This window comes from Epinephelus fuscoguttatus, linkage group LG3 (assembly GCF_011397635.1).
Source record: "Epinephelus fuscoguttatus linkage group LG3, E.fuscoguttatus.final_Chr_v1".
Taxonomy (NCBI): Eukaryota; Metazoa; Chordata; class Actinopteri; order Perciformes; family Serranidae; genus Epinephelus; species Epinephelus fuscoguttatus.
The window spans coordinates 36,394,143-36,411,677 of NC_064754.1; the positions used below are offsets into that span (position 1 = coordinate 36,394,143).

A 17,535-nucleotide genomic window follows, 5' to 3' on the forward strand; every position below is an offset into this window, starting at 1 on the left:
TGTCAGCAGTCTCTGTGTTGCAGTGTATAAGCTAAGTAGAAGAGTAAAAATAACTACTGAATGTGTCACATGCCTATTTTTACTGTGACTGAGCATTTTTTGGGTCATATGTCAATGTGTGTGACTGACTTGTATTTTTGTATATTAGTCACCTATTCAAATCATGAATAAAATGATATATTCATATATTTACAACTGAATTCTATTCTTGTCAAAGGTTACATTCAGAAAGTATCACCCAAAATGTCATTTAAAGGTCAGCGATTACATTCTGTATACATACTGTGGTAAAGAGAGTCAGCTAACTGTGCAGTTAAGTTTACATTGTATCCACTTTCTTGTTCTTTTACGATGGTAAAAGGTTCATTTACCTTTTGTGTGAGATGTCACACACTCTTCATGCAAAGCAGGATTTATTAAAAAAATAAAATAAATCAAGGCACGCTGCTGCAATCAGATCCTGCAACCATGCCCACATTACACTGAAACTTCCTGCACTCTACTGTATTTCCTGATGAGTAACTTCTATACTATTTAATATATCACAACCATAAAATGACAAACCACCTCGTGCAGTGCAGAGTTTTTTGGCACAAGCTTTATGATGAGCATTTTTATCCAACACTGCAGCTGGACATTTCACGCTTTTCTTCCATGCTTCATAAAGCAAACAACCTCAACTGTGACTGAAACTGCTACTGAAAGTTTAGATTCAGGTGTGAAGCCACTTTGTTAATCTCTTCACACTTCCAACCCAAAATGCAAACCATATGCCTACCAAAGCCATCTGTTTTTACCACGGTTCAAGTGTTCATCATATTAAAGTCACATGGTTAAAAGAAATATAAGACAGAACTATACTCACACAAGGAGAATTGTTTATTTGTCAAAGTCTGCAGCGCACTGAGAGGCTGCACATGATACATTATGTTGTGCTATCTATGTTTTCAGATGGTAGGAAGCTTATATTAGTGAAGTGAAACAGTGTGTTGTTTGTACAGTCCTGCTATGTAACAAATCAAAGGAATAAAGAAGAGCTGAGGTTGCTTCATATGTCACATACGGTGAATACAAACAATTTGTGCCAACATGTTTATCAGCAAAACAAACAGGTACAATTGGTCAAAGCAGAAAATGGAATAATCTTGATTCTTGGTCATCGGTGTGTGTGAGCGCAGGAATGTAAAATTTAAGTGTGCGTTGCCTCAGTCATCCACGGCGATGTTGCGGAACAGGTAGGCCATGGACTCTCCGTTGTGGATGCGCCGGATGGCCTCAGCCAGGATCATACTGACATCCACAGTTTTGATTTTTGGACACTGTAGCTTCTGCATCTCATGAGGTACAGTGTTGGTCACCACCACCTGGAGGCGCAATACAACAGTCTGAGTGCATTTGTTTAAGCCTTTTAGCACTACTAAATGGATTTTGCTGCCCTGAGTCTAAGTTTTCAGGTAGCATTTCAAATCTTTCCAAAAATATTTTACCCCATGTGCTTGACTTCATGTAGTTCAATATAGGTAGACATATGTAGTGATCACAGAACACAGTAAGGGTTTTATTTCAGTGTGCCATGCCTTAAGAAAGACATTGTAGCTAAAGGTTATATAGAAACAACAACAAAAAATAATTCAATTAAAAAAAAATATCATATACATATTTCATGTAACATTAGGTATGATTTGGGATTTTGATGGACACATTTTAAACAACAGCCAAAACAATGTATATTCCCAAATTTTCTAAAATATTCTGTTAATTCCAATCCATTTTCTGGTCAGAAAAACAGTGTAATTTCATAACTTTTCCAGGAATTTCATGACCCTGGGAACCCTGTACATATACAACTCTAAACATGAGCATTTGATTAGTTGGGCTGTTAGAGGTGGTATCTACCCTGAGAATATTCCATGCATTACAAATGCCACATGGAAATGATATCCTCACATAACTCTGCATATAAACAAACCCCCTACCAAGTTTCAGTAATTATTTCAAAACCTCACTCTCATGACACAGGATTCCCCAATAATCAAAGCCAGTCCTCAAACTCACACACAGGCTGAACTCAGGGCAAAAAGTTCCACAGACCAACGCTGACAAAATGCAAAGTGTAAGTAAACAGGAAATCACACTGTTTAAGTTCAGTTTGTCATCAGGCTGGTGTTATGAGTTCCCACAAACATTAATCAAGGCATGGTGGACATGTATAAAAAGTCCTACAAATTACTTACGTAAATAATTATGGAGGGATACATCACAGAGTGACACCACAGTGAAAGGTATTTGCAGGAGTGACTAATTGTGTTTTCATTTTTTGAGGAGGAAGGCAACATGCTGATCTACAATGTGTACATGTACTGGACTGACTGGGTAGGATTATACTGATGCTTCTGCTGATACGTGTTTTAACAAATTTAATTAATCAGGTCAGTTTACTGAATGTAATTACAGGATTTTATAGGTTTGATATACACTTTGCGTACACCTTTAAATGTTAACTTAAGTGACAAAACCCACACATGATTTTACCTCATCGATGGCAGATTCCTCTATTAGCCGTGGTGCATCTGCAGACAGCAGGCCATGCGTAGCCATGATGTAGATCTTGTAGGCTCCCCTCTCTTTCAGGATTTCTGCTGCAGCAACAAAGTCATCCACATCATCTATGATGTCATCCTGAGAAAGCGACCACAGGGTTAGGCGTCACATGGGTAAAGGGACAGAAAAAGGGAAAAATGCATACATTTGGATCGCTGGAAAACTCAGTGTCACCATCTGAGTTTCTATTTTTTGGGAGGTCAGTGTGTCACAGTGTTAACAATGGTAAGAATCCAACGTTCATCAGATTTCTTGGGAAGCAGCGTGACTATAAAGAATCTCATGAAGTACAAAAAACACCAGGAACACAGTATTTGGCCTTGCTGTGATATTTTGTGGTACCTCAAAAATTTCAGACAGTCCTCACACTGTATCTCTCCAATACAGATGTTGTGTGAGAGCTCATGTTTCAATATGGGGGATGCAATAGTTTTCACATGCAAGTTTGAGGTCTTACAACAATGATGGCGATTCTGCCTCCTACATCTCCAACAACAGTGATGGGCGGCTTCTCCTTCGCCATCATTACTAAAAGAAACAGATAAAGGAACGTTACTTTCAGGAAAAGACATGAGCTCTGGCCTGTAACTCCAATCAGGAGCAGGTTCTTGAGGTGAGGTAAAGTTAGGGGAGATTTGGTGAGAAGGGATTTGGTTAAAAAACCTGCAAACATCATGCAAGACTGCTCTGCCCCAGCAAGCTTCCAGCTACCACAGCACTGGTTCAATACCTGCAGGCCACTGAAGACTGTTGAGAGCAAGTTATCTGTGGCACAAATTTGTGCTACACTCAAACCAAGACTTGAGATGGGTTGACATGAGACAGTTACATGTGGCTGCTTTTGGTATAGCGGTAGATGGACAAGTGGATGTCGAGCAGAGCCTCCTTTAGGAACCACAGACCAGGATCGATCATTATTTGTAATCTCATCAGACACTAGTTTTCACAGATTACAATTCTGATGTTATTAAGAGCATTATAACTTATCTTGGGGCTAATCTATAGCCCTCCAAACTGTAGTCTCTGAACCCAGACAGGCATTTTAATGTGTCTCAATTACCAAGTAATAATTGATCCAGGTCTAAAACCCACCACATCTGACTTCCCCACACTGAGGCCCCGACCATGCCAAGAACTTTCTTCCAAACAACAGCAAGGCACGCTCAGAGGCCAGTTCCCAAATCCATCACAAGACCATCCAGCAAGGCCTCTGTGCAAAAACTTTCTGAATGGTTTTCAATTTCAGGGTTAAAAAGGAAGCCAATAAACTATAATCCAGTGATCGGGTTTTTTCCAAACAAAAGAAAATCTGAGCCCACAACTGAAATCTTATCAAGCAGAAAGATGCAAAAAAGAAAAACAGGCACAGGCATTATCACTTAGCATAATTATGTTCATGTTAGGCATTTAATGAACTATAATCTCTAGTGTCTAATCAATAGTGTGACAAGTTATATGTAATTTCATAAACTAAATCTAGGAGGGTTAATTAGCATGATACTTTACACATATTGCTAATAAATAACAAACTGTTCCATGTCTCTACTGGGTCTCTAGGCTCTTTTTCATACTTTTTAAAACATTTAGCAGCCTGAGGATTACACATCTGTGGTGTCTAAGATAACACAAATCATATCAATCATGTCACAGTTTATTGCGTCCTGTAATAATTCTTAATCTCACAAGAACCAAATTCATTTCAACTGAGAGGACGTGAAACTGAGGGCTTCCAACCATTATCATTGCCACTTAGGGAAAAACAATTGTCTTCTTGTGATCCAAGTGTGCTTCAACGTGTCAGGACAGTGCAGTGCGCTGCTATTGAAACAATGTAAGGCATTTTCCCTTGTCTTGCCAACAGAAAAACATAAACAGACAGATCATCAAATCAGTAACTGGTTGGCTTCAAGAGCAAAGTCTGATCTGCTCACATTCTTGTATGTCGACTGCAAACCTGGGACAGACAAGTTCCACGTCTTTCATTTCCTCATTCATCTGAATTTTGTGCAAATGGTCTTGTTTGACCCAGATGTAAACTCCCATGATGAGCTCAACTAAAATAATCTGAACCTTCCCCATGTGTTTCTGTTGTTGAACAGATCCAATTTAATGACGAAGTGCTGGCTAACAAAAAGTAACGTATGACCTAAATTCTTTTAAAACCTCAGCTGTGAGCTCGGGTCAGTGTGTGAAATACCTAACATCACTAAGGATGACATCAATATTCAAGGCAGCTTTGATTTAGCTCCAAAAATAAAATGGGCCGACAGTTTTGCTGCACTGGGGTGAGACATGCGTAGATCTGAACTTGCAGTGCAGTGAAATGCTGACGTATTTGTATATGGTATTTAGATTCTACGTGGTGTGAGGCAGCAACTCTTCTTTTGCTGCACTCATAACCAGCAGTTTAAAAATGTAATGATGGAGCTAGTATGATGTGCCGGAACCATTTCCATTACAACAGACTCAGCACAGTAATTATAATACATGACTCAACTGGTGGTCCATCCATTCACCATTTATACCGGCATATCTTTTGGGTTGCGGGGATGTAGCCTATCCCAGATCATCAGTCTATATGTGAATAATAATCAAGTTTTCACTGCCCAGTCCATCATTGCTACCTAAACTGTAGCACACAAATGTTTATAGGAGTTTCTGTTTCTCCTAGCAAGTTTTTTTCTCTTAAGATACAATTAACACCAATAACAGGATCACTGTCGCTTTGATTGTCCGCATGTGAAGTGAAATGGAAGCCCTCAGTAACTCATTCAGTCGTTCCATGCAGAGAGGCATCAACAGGAAGCACAAAGGGATTCAAGCGTTATGATCATACTTGGGAGCTCTATGCCAGGGAATGGCGTATGTCTGCTGCCTGCGTTTGCAAAAGAAAGGATGGAAGACAAAACATTAATGCACAAGTAGACAAACAACAAACAGGTAAAACATTACAGAGCACATGAGTGACATCCAAAACAAACTCTTGCATCGTTTTTCAAGAGGAGGAGGTTTAAATCCCAGCAGCTGTGTTTAGGCGTTATAAGCCTTTCTGTACCATGAATTGATATTTCACGTAATCAATGCATGTGTGAAGGCAGAGAGGGAGAGACAGCTGGAATGAGCGTGATTCAGCTCCTGCTGGGGAAGACAAAGAGAAAACACATTTCCAAGTCGAGGAAGAAGGAGGAGGAGGAGGATGGTAAATTCAGCTGAAAAGAGAGCAGACGGGACAAGATGAGATGAGGAGGGAAATAAATCTGGCTGAGGAAGTAAAAACAGGGAAATGTCAGTCACTGCCTGCAGTATTTCACAGCTGGCTACAACACCGCCTGGGGCCTGGCTGACCTGAAACACGCTGAGAAAACAGTGTGTGTGTTACTGCAGGGTCAGCGGGGGCATTACTCGGGTCTTAAGCTGTCCATTTTAGGCAGGATACTGCAACAGTGAGCGAAGGAGCAGCCCTGCTTCTGGCGCTTACTCAGAGGTATTTGGATCTTACAGAGAACAAAACAGTAGATACAAAAAAAGGTCTCAAGATGTAGGGCTGTCCCTGTGACTGCAATACAGCAGTGTTGACAACTGCACGGGACAGCAGACATTCTTTTTCCTTTTCTTCATGGGAGAGAGTTAAAAAATATTCAACTCTGGGTAAAAGGCTGCAGCTGCTCATCATTGTCACTTTTAACCCACTGTTCAATCACAGTGGAGGAGGGGTGGGATAAATAGACAACCACAAAAATCAGCTGTCACATTGCTCACTTACAAAACACTAAAATCAGAATAAATAAAGTTATTCACAAAAACAAAAAATGGCGGTAACACCACATATCGTGCTGTTGAACCACCCTTGATCACTGCAGGGGAAATTCCTTCACAGCCCTACCGAGACGCCTGTGAGTGCTTATGTTTACCAATTTAGGGAACTAAACTTTGGCTCATAATTTCTGTGGCTACAGACACATGAGCAGCAGATGCTCAATGTACCCTGGCATTCATGCTTCTCAGTCTGATGACCACACTGTTTGAAACTCGAGCAGTGAAATGCCCATTTTGGAAATGTAGTGCTCCACGTTATCCAAGGGAAGAGCTGAACTGGCCAGCAGCTACAGCTTGTCTTTATTTGGCTCAGACAGGTTCATAGGTGTCAAGGAGCCTTGATATTATGCAGGTTGTTTAAAAGGAAAGTTTGCTGTCTGCTGTGGACACATTTTAAAACCATTAACAATTAAATCTCTGCTGATAAGCTGCATTCCAGTCTATGGCTGTCCTTATCCTGTTTTTACTATTTTTATAATTCACATGTGAACAGTCACCATGGTGCAGTAAAATATGTAGATGGCTTTCACTTTGTATGCATGATCTGAGTTGTACATAAACAAAACAGTCTTCAGGGAGAAACTGATTGACCAAGAAACAAATCAAACCTGGCACATATTATTGGACTATTGGGGAAAACGAATGATGAGCGATCGGAGCTTCCCCCTGTGAGGGGAATGCCACTGCTGTTTTATAAATGAGCTCTCTTGGCTGAGCGTACACATTAATTCCAAAGACTCAAAACATCCACGGCACATTCTTGGTGTCTTTTTGAGACAACAGACCAGGAACAGCAGGCTCGGAGGAATATATTATCAAGAGTCAACATGAACCTTTAATAATCTGTCACAAAACAGATTTGTCTTTAGTAATGCCAGAACAAATATCCATAAATGACTGAAAAATGAATACAATGAGACTTGTGAACACGTAGTTGTGCTGTGTGTCTTACATGGCAGCTCCAGGCCAGTGTGTCCTGTGGTGGTGCGGGACACGGGGGGAGACTGTCGTCCATCAGCCATGTCCAGCTCTGAATGATGGGCCTCCCCGTGCATCACTGCCAGCCCGAGTCGCAGCCTTTCAGCGTAGGACTGAGCTCTGAGACAGACACACACACGAGTCAAAGAAATGGACAAAACACGACACATGCAAAGGAATAAGCAAGCAAAAAGCAGAAGGAAATTTGCATGGGAGCTTGAAGATACCTAGAATGATAAAGTGGTAATATGAAAAGACAAAAACACAAAAAGAATGTGATGCTGAAGAAAAAAACTTCCCACTATGACAGTAGGAGAAGTGATGCACTCTTGTTAAAAACAGAGAATGCAACTAGAGAACTTATGGACCTGGGCTTTCTTGTTACCTCTTAGCAGCTGAAGGGGACTTTGCAACAATTATGGCGTTCCTGTAATCTGGGATCTGAGGAAAGAGAAACACTCTTTAGTCTTAAAACAAAAAAACAGACCTATGATCTTTTAAGAATACATATTGTTTAACCATGAATTTGTTCCAACATTTATTTTTGATGTACAGTAGAACACCGTAATTGTTATGACAACGTGTCGAGTGTCGTGTAGCCTCACCTCCTCCTGGATGTACTGGATGAGGAAGGGGGAAGCTCTCAGGTTGTCAACGGGGAAGCTGAAGAAACCCTGGATTTCTTTCTGGTGGAGGTCCATGGTGATGATGTGAGTTAGCCCTGCGACACCAAAGACAAACGCACATGAGTTGGTATGGCTTCAGAACCCTTTTCTGCAATGACTGAAGCACAAATTTACTGAGATCCTAGTAGAAAAATATATATTAGCATGTAGGAAATGTATGTACACAGACCGATGACCTGCACAAACAGATTAATAAACAGAAATCAGATTGCTAAACTGAGTGCTAAGTTTTAATAAGACATATAACATGCATCTGGTATTCAAAATAAAAGCTGTAAATTATGAGAATACATTAACAGTTATAAGTTATGTGGTGTGCAATTTAATACATCTTCTGGCCTCTGCCTGACATAAAATATGCAAAAGGTTTTGCACACTATCTAATTTGTACACTACTCCAAGTGGCTCTGTTGTGTGCAGCTAAAGTTTGGGACAAACCTGAAGACTCGCTGTAACCTACACAGACTGAACAAACCATACATAAAGATTGTTTCCACCAACTTGCACATTATGTTTTAGTCTCTGACAGTCAGGAAGGAGCATAAACCTTATGTCCAACTAATAGACAAAACTCTGAATGGCTGGTCAGTAATGGCTGGAGTTCTGGTGGTAGACGACCGCACAAATACTGCGAGAATTTTGTTGCATGTTCTTGCGCCAAAACAAACATGAATGGCAGCCAAGAGCTTGGACTGAATCTTTTTATATCACAAACCATATGATTCCATCTGCAGACTGTCAACAGTAACTGAACCAGAGGGGAACAGACCAGGGCCAACTTGATCTGATCAGTCTTCAACTCAAAATCATCGTCATAACTGGCTAAACAGTTGAAATGTGTGAGTGCGTCCCTGCCTTAACAGGACAGGACACTTGTTGTATTAGTCTGTTTTTCTGACTTTAATCTGTGCTTTTCTTCAGTGGACATAAATTACAACACACAGTCCATACCAGCTTTAGCCAACATGGTTGCTAGCAGCTTGCAGACAATGGATCCTCTCTTCCTCATCTTGCATTGCTTGCTGTACGGAAAGTAGGGAATGACCCCAATGATGTTATTGGCACAAGATGTCTTCAGGGCATAGGCCATGACCAGCAGCTCCATAATGGCCGTGTTGACATCTCTGAGAAACAACACATTCAGTTCAAGAGATTATATTAGATATCACAAGCTGCAAAAGCACTGTGCTGGTATGCAATTAGTCTAAGCCTGTGGTCGGCCGCAAAGACACAAGTACACAAGAATATGTAGATGATCTGATGTGGATTTATAAGTCAGCAGCTTAATGTTTGTCAACAAGGTCATCAACCCACAAACTTGCTGTAAATAAAGGAAACACTGTCTGGCAGTGACTAACCGGTTTATCTTCATTGTTTTCGCATGCCCTGTTATTAGACTCCACCTTTAATGGCTACTGTGGTGAGATTGTAATTCACCACCATAATGTTTGTTATTTTGACTATTAGGGCAGTTTTAATTCTGTAGAAAGGTGAAGAACCATTGGTGTAACAGGACACTGTATGTAGCCATTTTGGCCTTGACGGCTTGCTGAAATCAGAGATCCCACAATGTGATGTCCCGTGCCTCGTGACCTCTGGTTATCTTTCAAAACATTTCTCTTCGTCATAGCAAATAACTGATTAACAAGGACAAACAGAGGATTCAACTGCTGGACGTGAAATGTTGTTGCTCTTCCTGTTTCCTTTACCGCAAAAGGTAAACTTCATTTGGATTTGAACCCCCCCCAGGCAAATGCTATAGGGTTCTTGAATGTGAAATACAAAGACAAACCTACCAGGGTCACAGGGTACCCAAATGTTTTGACTTATGCTGCATAAATACAGTATACTGGCATAGCTACTAAGAGTGTAATGCCAGAGATACATTTTGATTTTTCACTGGTAAACAGAGGGAGGCAGTGGCACAAACATCTTCTCATGCTGAACCAGAAAAAAACAAGGTGTGTAAATGTCCGTATGGGTTACATGAATGTGATATGAGCAGAGGAAAAAGTTATATAAATTACAGATAGCAAAAATGCTACTTTGCATTGCACTGTAGTACGCCGGGGGCTCTGTTGGCGAGCTGTGCGTATGTGATAGTGTGTGTGAAGCTAATGACATTGCGGCCAACACTACTGTATTGCTGTTTATCCCTGCAGCAAAAGCTGTCAGGCGATGACAGATTGGTCGCGGCTCGAATCAGTGCCCTCTTCCCTTCTCTCAGAGATCCCCTCTGGACTCATTCACTTCTGATCCTTCACAAATGGATTTTTACTGACGTCTTTTATTTTATGGACTACACAAATGATACATGACGGTAAAGTCCAACTTTTCAGTTCCACTTTTCAAACAATGTCAAGATGGTTATTCATCGGTTTAATTATTTCGTATCCAACGAGATGCGATGTGTGTGAAAATCTAGACATATTATTGAAATAGAAATAAAGAAATAGAGTTGTATTACATTGACAAACATTTTAAAACTAGTTTCAATGTGGAGTACCTGAGGAAAACGTCAACTGGAGGTACAAAGGTGTACTTTGGTTTTTCTTTAGAAGCAGCTGCTCAGCTATTTTAGTCTGACTACAATAAAAAAAAACAATTAAATCCACTTAAATCTAGAATATTTTCTACATTTTGTATACTCTGTAACAAATTAACAGCTTAAAAAAAAACACTCTAGGGGAAGGACCCCCCTACAGAGGTCCCAGCTACACCCCCAATGTCCTCAAGTCCTAGAAAACCTGGCTGATATGTGCAGACTCATACAAACATTTGTTACAGATGACCGCTTTTGTCATGTTAAGCTATAAGAGGAAGCAGATTCTGGTAATAAAATAATCCTAGTGTGTGACAGCCATTAGAGAATAGTATTTGCATATGTAAATACAGTGTGGTAATTAGAAAAAAAATATATTCAACGCTGTATTATTTACTATTTGGTGGCAGACACAGACACAGTTGTCTTGGCTGACCTGTTAAAAATCAAACACAGACAGACACGGAGCTACATCCTCATTTAAATACATGTTTCTGGCCAACTCACAATTTAAGTCCAATATTTACTCTCATTTTGGCAGCTTTGGCCTCCATCAACTCCCAAGAAAAATATCTGGGTCTTTCACTTGCTAAATGTTTAGTTTCTCTCAACATTAAAGGGCAACTTCCAAATTTTTCATACTGGACCCTATTTCCCTATGTTTTTGTGTCTACATGCCTAATGGGAACAACAATATTTCAAACTGGTCCAGTATCAAGCGAGAGGTTCTGCAGCCAGCAGCTGTGAAACAGGCTCCAATATAGTCCCTGTGGGCAATTGAGCACCTTCAATTTATTTTAATAAAAGTGTTTTTTGCCACTGACAGACTAGGATTATTATCATTATATGTCTGACAACTTTGACACAAAAACATGGGAAAATAGGGTCAAGGCTGAAAAATACGTTACCCTTTAAGCTGTTAACTTTGTCAGTCTGTCATTTCATGCCAGGCAGGTAGACAGTAAGGTTATTAAAGCTTTTTTTGCTGAGGCTGATGCGAGTGAATCAAGCATTATATCTGTGGGCTGTAAAATCAAAACAATAAGGTAAAACAGGCTGAAAAGCTCGGCTGAGTTGCAGAATTTGGTGACAATTCTCTGAGAGTTCATCACATTACACATTGTGATATGATTCTTTGTGAATACAGAACATTAAGGCATCAAGAGCGTCCTTCTGTCTCACCTGGGAATGGTCTGAATGATAAAGATGTCTTGTCCACGGACAGACTCTTTCACATCCACTCTAGTCTCTGAAAAACAAACAAACAAAAAAAAATGATCAGCATGGTTCAGGTGAAAAGTCAAGTGAGCCGACACTAAACCACAGCTCATTAACCTAAGACATTCATTAAGGAAATGAGGGACGTGAGGACATACATCAGCCTTACCTGAATTAGGTTCTTGAAAAACCACTGACCTGCCCAACTCCACCCCCAAGCGTCTGGGAAAAAACAAACAGGCCACATAGTGTTAAAAACACAAAAACACACCTTGACATTGATTATTGTGTGTTTTTTTTGGTTTGTTTTATTATCATTATTATTAACAGACAAATTAACTACAAAAGACCTGAAAGGACTTGTTGAAGAAATTAAAAGTATGACAATTTTGGTAATCAACAATATATGTTAGTCATTTGTAGAGATGACAGGATTCACTGATTTGTCAATTGACAGAAAAATAATTTGCAACTACTTTGGTAATCGATTATCATTTTTACCAGCCGAAACAACAAATAATGTTTGAATCCAGCCGCTCAAATGTGAGATCAGCTGCTTATGTTTTTTATCATTGGTCAAAACAAAACATTTTAAAACATGGCCTTGGGCTCTGAGAGAGACTTTTTGGGGGGTGGCAATCATATATGAAACTTAGAAATGTATGGTGTTGTTGAAGGTCCAGTGTGTAGGATTTAGTGCCATCCAGCAGTGAACTGAAACTTCTTCCACGTGCCAAGCAAGTATGAAAACTGTTGTGGTCTACGCAAAAAAATGTGAAAGGCCCTTTCTAGAGCCAGTGTTTGGTTTGTCCACTCTGGGCTACTGTAGAACAACATGGTGAACTCCATGGAAGTGGACCCACTCCGTATGTAGATATAATATCAGGAGATTATAAACTAGTGAAACACAGTTATGAATATTATATACCCATATATGGCCCTACATCCTACACACTGGACCTTTAAGTTCAGTGGTGTGAATATGATAAGTTTGTAAATCTGCTACCAGGAAAGAGGAAAAACATCAAAACATCCACAGAGAGTACTTGGCACAAACGTAAACTGAGTTGACTTAAAGTGCACAACAGTCCTTAAGTCAAACTGTGAACAAGCCCAGGCGTCATGAATACAGCTGTGCCTGTAGGCGGACAATTATGTTATTAATTTTAAAACCAAACAGTCAAGTAACAGTGCCAGTTCCTTCTTTATAAGGGTATAAAGAAGGAACTTCAAAGCACACCACATATGAATGAGGGCTTGGCTTGGCAACGGTGGAGGTTCAGTCAGGGATCCTGCTCAGCAAGACAGGCCTCTCTGTAGCCTTGCCCTGTTTACATCCCTCAACCTTGTTCCAATATTTGATATGATGCCTTCATCTCTGATGACTACAGTATAATTAAGAAGACAAATAAAAACAACGATCAAAGAATATGGGACATGTCCTTGAAGTACAATCCATAGAAACTGTTTTCAATTAGTCACATTGTCTATTATAGTCATATTAATTGTGACCTAAATTCCGGGGGTATTTACACACAGCCCAGTCACAACATGTACCTCAGAGTAAGTATTCAGTACAGTATTCATTAACATTTCTGTGTGCTCATGCTGTTATTTAACCTTTGCTCCAAAAGAGAACACTACTTGGCTCCAGAACAGCAACATAATCTCCCTAATAATGTTCTCCGATGTTGCCAAACAGTGAAAACTGAGAGAGCTGAGCTCTTTTTCACTGCGTGAGCAATGCAACTCCTGCCTGGCTGTCTGACAATCTGCAGGGTTGGGAAAAACATGGCTGCTCCCCGATTTCTGTAGGCCAACCACAAGAGAAGATACTGGTGTTTGCAGAGATCTGGGTCAGTGTTCTCACAGGGACTACAAACGGATACTTCCTGCTGTTTTTATTTTCATATCATTCAGATGCATCTCACCTGGTTTGACCAGTTTTTTTTAACAAACAATACCCATTCAAAGGCCTAATAAATCATCACTTATTAAAAAATGCCTTGCTGCCACAGTAACATCCAGTGAACGGCATCCGTGAGCTCCTCAATTGAGCAATATCTGCACAGTCAGCTCCTGTCATCATAATAACTCTCACTGATGGGTCTTTAACTTTCCCACGCCAACACCCAGAAAAGAAAAACCTACACTAAAAATATAAGACTGATCTTTTATTTTCAATATTTTGCTTTTTGCATGTGTAGGAGGAGCCTAACAATGCTAAAAGAAGGCTGACACTTTTATTTTTGCAGAGTATGTTGTGCCAACATCCAATGCGTTAAAATTCAATCACATTCATGCCAAAAAAATATGTAAACTCTGCTTGTTTTAAGGTTGGAAAAACCACCAAACTAGCAGTTAGACCATCAAGGGACACCTATACAAGAGTAATGTGCAAGACTTTCTGGGCAATAAACAATATTTAGGACTATTCTTGCAAAGCAATTCATCAGACTTACTCTGAAAATTGTGCCCACAAATTGATTGCCTATGAAGTATTGATGCTAGGCCTTGTTTGTACAGTAAGGGTATGAGCTGGAGTTGCAAGTGAATAGCCATAAGTGTGGTGCGTGTAAGAGATCGGGTGGAAACAATGTAGATAACCACACTGTTTTGCAACATGAGTACATACACCAGCACCCATATGGAAAGGAGTTGTCTTGCAATGCTTAAAGTATGGGTTTCACTAACCTTCTCACTGCTGTTGTTTCTAGCAGTTCAGACTTTAACATGTACAGTAAATGCAATTGAATGATCTGTATTAACCATTTTGCAATTTTAGGAGTTTGTTTCAACAACAATGTGTTGTGCCAACCAGCCATCTTGTGGACAACAAGTGATTACCCAATGATTTCCACACAGACTGGCATGTGTGTGTGCGTGCGTGTGTGTGTGTGTGTGTGTGTGTGTGTGTGCGTGCGTGCGTGTGTGCGTGTCTGTGTGGCTTAATTGAACAGCATTCAAAACAATACACACCCTCGCCTAGGATCACATGCAGTTATGACTGCCAGGTGTATTGTCACGGCAGGTAACAGTCATCAACATCACAGACACGAAATGACACAATCATGGTGGCAGTGGACCTCACTTACTCTGTGATCTTCTTGGCCAGCTCGGTGCAGGCGGCGGTGGAGTTGGCAGAAAAAACTCGGTAGCCACTTTTGGAGACATTCATTTTCCTGTAACCGTACGACAGCTTTGAAGTTTGAGAGTGAGACACCAGAGACCTGTGACCCCCAAAACGCCTAATAGGCATGTTGCTTTGGGATCAATGTGGTGTTTGGTTACGTTTCCCCAGAACCGTTAAAATCGTCCGTTATTACCTGAAGAACAGTTTCCACACTAAAGTCTTAACTAAGGGTGGTTTACACTTCCACCATGCAGACGCATATTTACATAAGAAAATACAAAGCTAACTGAAGCTATAAAATGCCAAACTGTATTAAAACTAAAAAAACAAAGCGCACATGCTCCACATGAAACGCTCGTGCTCGTGTTAGCAGGTCAACAACTGCTCTCACATCGATAAGCAGCACAAAAAAGAAGACCCGGTACAGCTGAAGGAAAGCTGAGCTCTATGTTTCCGACCGGGTCACTGACTCTTTATCGTCTCAGAAACATGGACACACCGGTTTATGTTACCATGAAGACGGACAGAAATGTAACTAAGACTGTCTTGGGCGCTGCTACAGTGAACCAACTTGAAAACTCCGCTGCTAGCATTCAAATGTGGCAACTGTAAACTTTGTAGCAATGCGGTCGCAGCAGAGGAAAAAACGCCACGAGCACACGTTTATTGGGTGGACGAAACGAGGGAGTGACTTCAAAGAGAGCCAATCAGTGATTAGATCGACACAACAAGGGGCGTGTACGACATATTTATGGACCAATCAGTGGTTGGGATTTGTATGACCACAAATTAAAGCGCAACGACCAAAAAATGTGGTGGAGGCAGATTGTTTTGCCCTAAATTTATCCTACCACTCTGCAATGCAGTGAGGAAGACAGTGAGCAAGGCAGTTATTTAGGATTTACAGTCAGGACTGAACAGACTGTGGAGCTATTTAACTCCTCAGTTTGTCAAACTTGTTTGGGTTGTATTAAAGTTGCATCAATGTATCTGAGTCAAACACTAAATCGGAATAATAAAAGTTTGCACTGCATTCACTTTTCTTTATGTCTAATATGATATGCAGTGTTTGAAGTATGTCTTTTTGTTTTAACTTTAACATATATCTTTTAATCTATGTGTTCATATATCACACAGTGTAGGTATGTCCTAGGATGTAAGACACATTTCAGAAAACAAAGTGACATGAAATCAAAAGTGGTTTTAGGGACTATGTGTTTACAGAGGAAAAAGAGCGACTCGCGTTATTGACTGCAACACAGCGTAAAAATATGGGCATATTATGAGACAATGAGCAGGAACATGCAAGGCCCCACCAAATCTCCTACATGGGAGCAAGACACGCAGACTTTATGCTTGTTTAGCATCTCTCTGTGGCTTTGTGTCTCTTGGTGGTCATTTTGAATGTATTTTGGTTATTTTATGTCACTCAGCGGTCATTTTGTGTCTACTTGCAGTAGTTTTGCATCTTTTTGTAGTTGTTTTGTGTCTCTTTGTGTTCATTTTGTGTGTTTTTGTCATTGTTTTGTGTCTTTAAGTGGTCATTTTGTGCCTCTTTGCAGCAGTTTTGCATCTCTGTAGTTATTTTGTGTCTCTTTGTGTTCATTTTGTGTGTTTTTGTAGTTGTTTTGTGCCTTTTGGTGGTCATTTTGTATCTCCTTGCAGCAGTTCTGCATCTCTTCGTAGTTGATTTGTGTCGCTTTGGGTTCATTTTGTTTTTATGTACTTGATTTGTGTCTCTTAGTGGTCATTTTGAGTGTCTTTGTAGTTGTTTTGCATTTCTTTGTCGTTTTGTGTCTCTGTGGTCCTTTTGAGTCTCATTGGAGTTGTTTTATTTGTCTCTGCAATCATTTTGAGTCTTCTTATAGTTATTTTGTTGTTTTGTGTCTCTTAGTGGTAATTTTGAGTGTCTTTATAGTTATTTTATGTCTCTCAGCAGTCATGTTGTGTCTCTTTGCAGTAGTTTTGCATCTCTGTAGTTTGTGTAGTTTTGTGTCTCTGTGTTCATTTTGTGTGTTTTTGTTGTTGTTTTGTGTCTTTTTGTACTTGAATTGTGTCTCTTTGTATACATTATGTCTTATTGTAGTTGTTTTGTGCCTCTTGGTGGTCATTTTCAGTTTCTTTGTAGTTGTTTTGCATTTCTTCATAGTCGCTTTGTGTCTCTGTGGTCCTTTTGAGACTCATTGGAGTTGTTTTTTTGTCTCTTTGTGGTCATTTTGAGTCTTATTGTAGTTGTTTTGTCCCTTTTTGTCTCCTTTTAGTTGTTTTGTGTCCCTTAGTGGTCATTTTGAGCCTCTTTGTCGTTGTTTTGTATCCCATTGCAGCTGTTTTGCATTTCTTTATACTGTAGTAGTTTTGTGTGTCTCTGTGTTATGTGGACACAGCAGACCACGGGAGCTCAAAAAGATAATTCTTTATTCCAGGGAAACAGCAACCAACCATCAGACAACTAAATCAAGGATCCAATCAAAACTGAACTGAAAACCAAGAGTTAAATACATACTGGTCTGACGAGGGGGTGAAATGCCGGTGGGGAAAAAGGGTGGAGGAGGTCATGTGAG

The 17,535-nt window shown here is 40.1% G+C and overlaps 1 protein-coding gene across 2 annotated transcripts; it reads right to left on the minus strand.

The window, feature by feature from the left end:
• Positions 1 to 856: 856 nt before the first annotated feature.
• On the minus strand, positions 857 to 15,624 carry LOC125885852 (phosphoribosyl pyrophosphate synthase-associated protein 1-like). 2 transcript variants are annotated; one of them, XM_049571652.1, is made up of 11 exons: positions 14,937 to 15,624; positions 12,011 to 12,063; positions 11,806 to 11,872; positions 9,033 to 9,205; positions 8,001 to 8,116; positions 7,781 to 7,836; positions 7,370 to 7,515; positions 5,438 to 5,476; positions 3,059 to 3,129; positions 2,533 to 2,679; positions 857 to 1,364 (listed from the first exon to the last, which is right to left on the minus strand). In XM_049571652.1, exons 1-11 carry the CDS (start codon positions 15,098 to 15,100, stop codon positions 1,206 to 1,208), a joined length of 1,191 nt encoding a protein of 396 aa, XP_049427609.1. In that variant the 5' UTR covers positions 15,101 to 15,624; the 3' UTR covers positions 857 to 1,205. The 2 variants fall into 2 exon arrangements, with proteins under 2 accessions (XP_049427609.1, XP_049427610.1); XM_049571653.1 differs by lacking the exon at positions 5,438 to 5,476 and having other exon boundaries at positions 14,937 to 15,623.
• Positions 15,625 to 17,535: the final 1,911 nt, after the last annotated feature.

Excerpts from the sequence above, each read along its gene's own strand:
- LOC125885852 (XM_049571652.1), bottom strand. The coding sequence starts at position 15,100 with ATGCCTATTAGGCGTTTTGGGGGTCACAGGTCTCTGGTGTCTCACTCT. Across the intron at positions 8,117-9,032 it reads AACCATGTTGGCTAAAGCTG|GGCTAACTCACATCATCACC; the intron begins GTATGGACTGTG and ends TTGGTGTCGCAG. Across the intron at positions 7,516-7,780 it reads TCCCCTTCAGCTGCTAAGAG|AGCTCAGTCCTACGCTGAAA; the intron begins GTAACAAGAAAG and ends TGTCTGTCTCAG.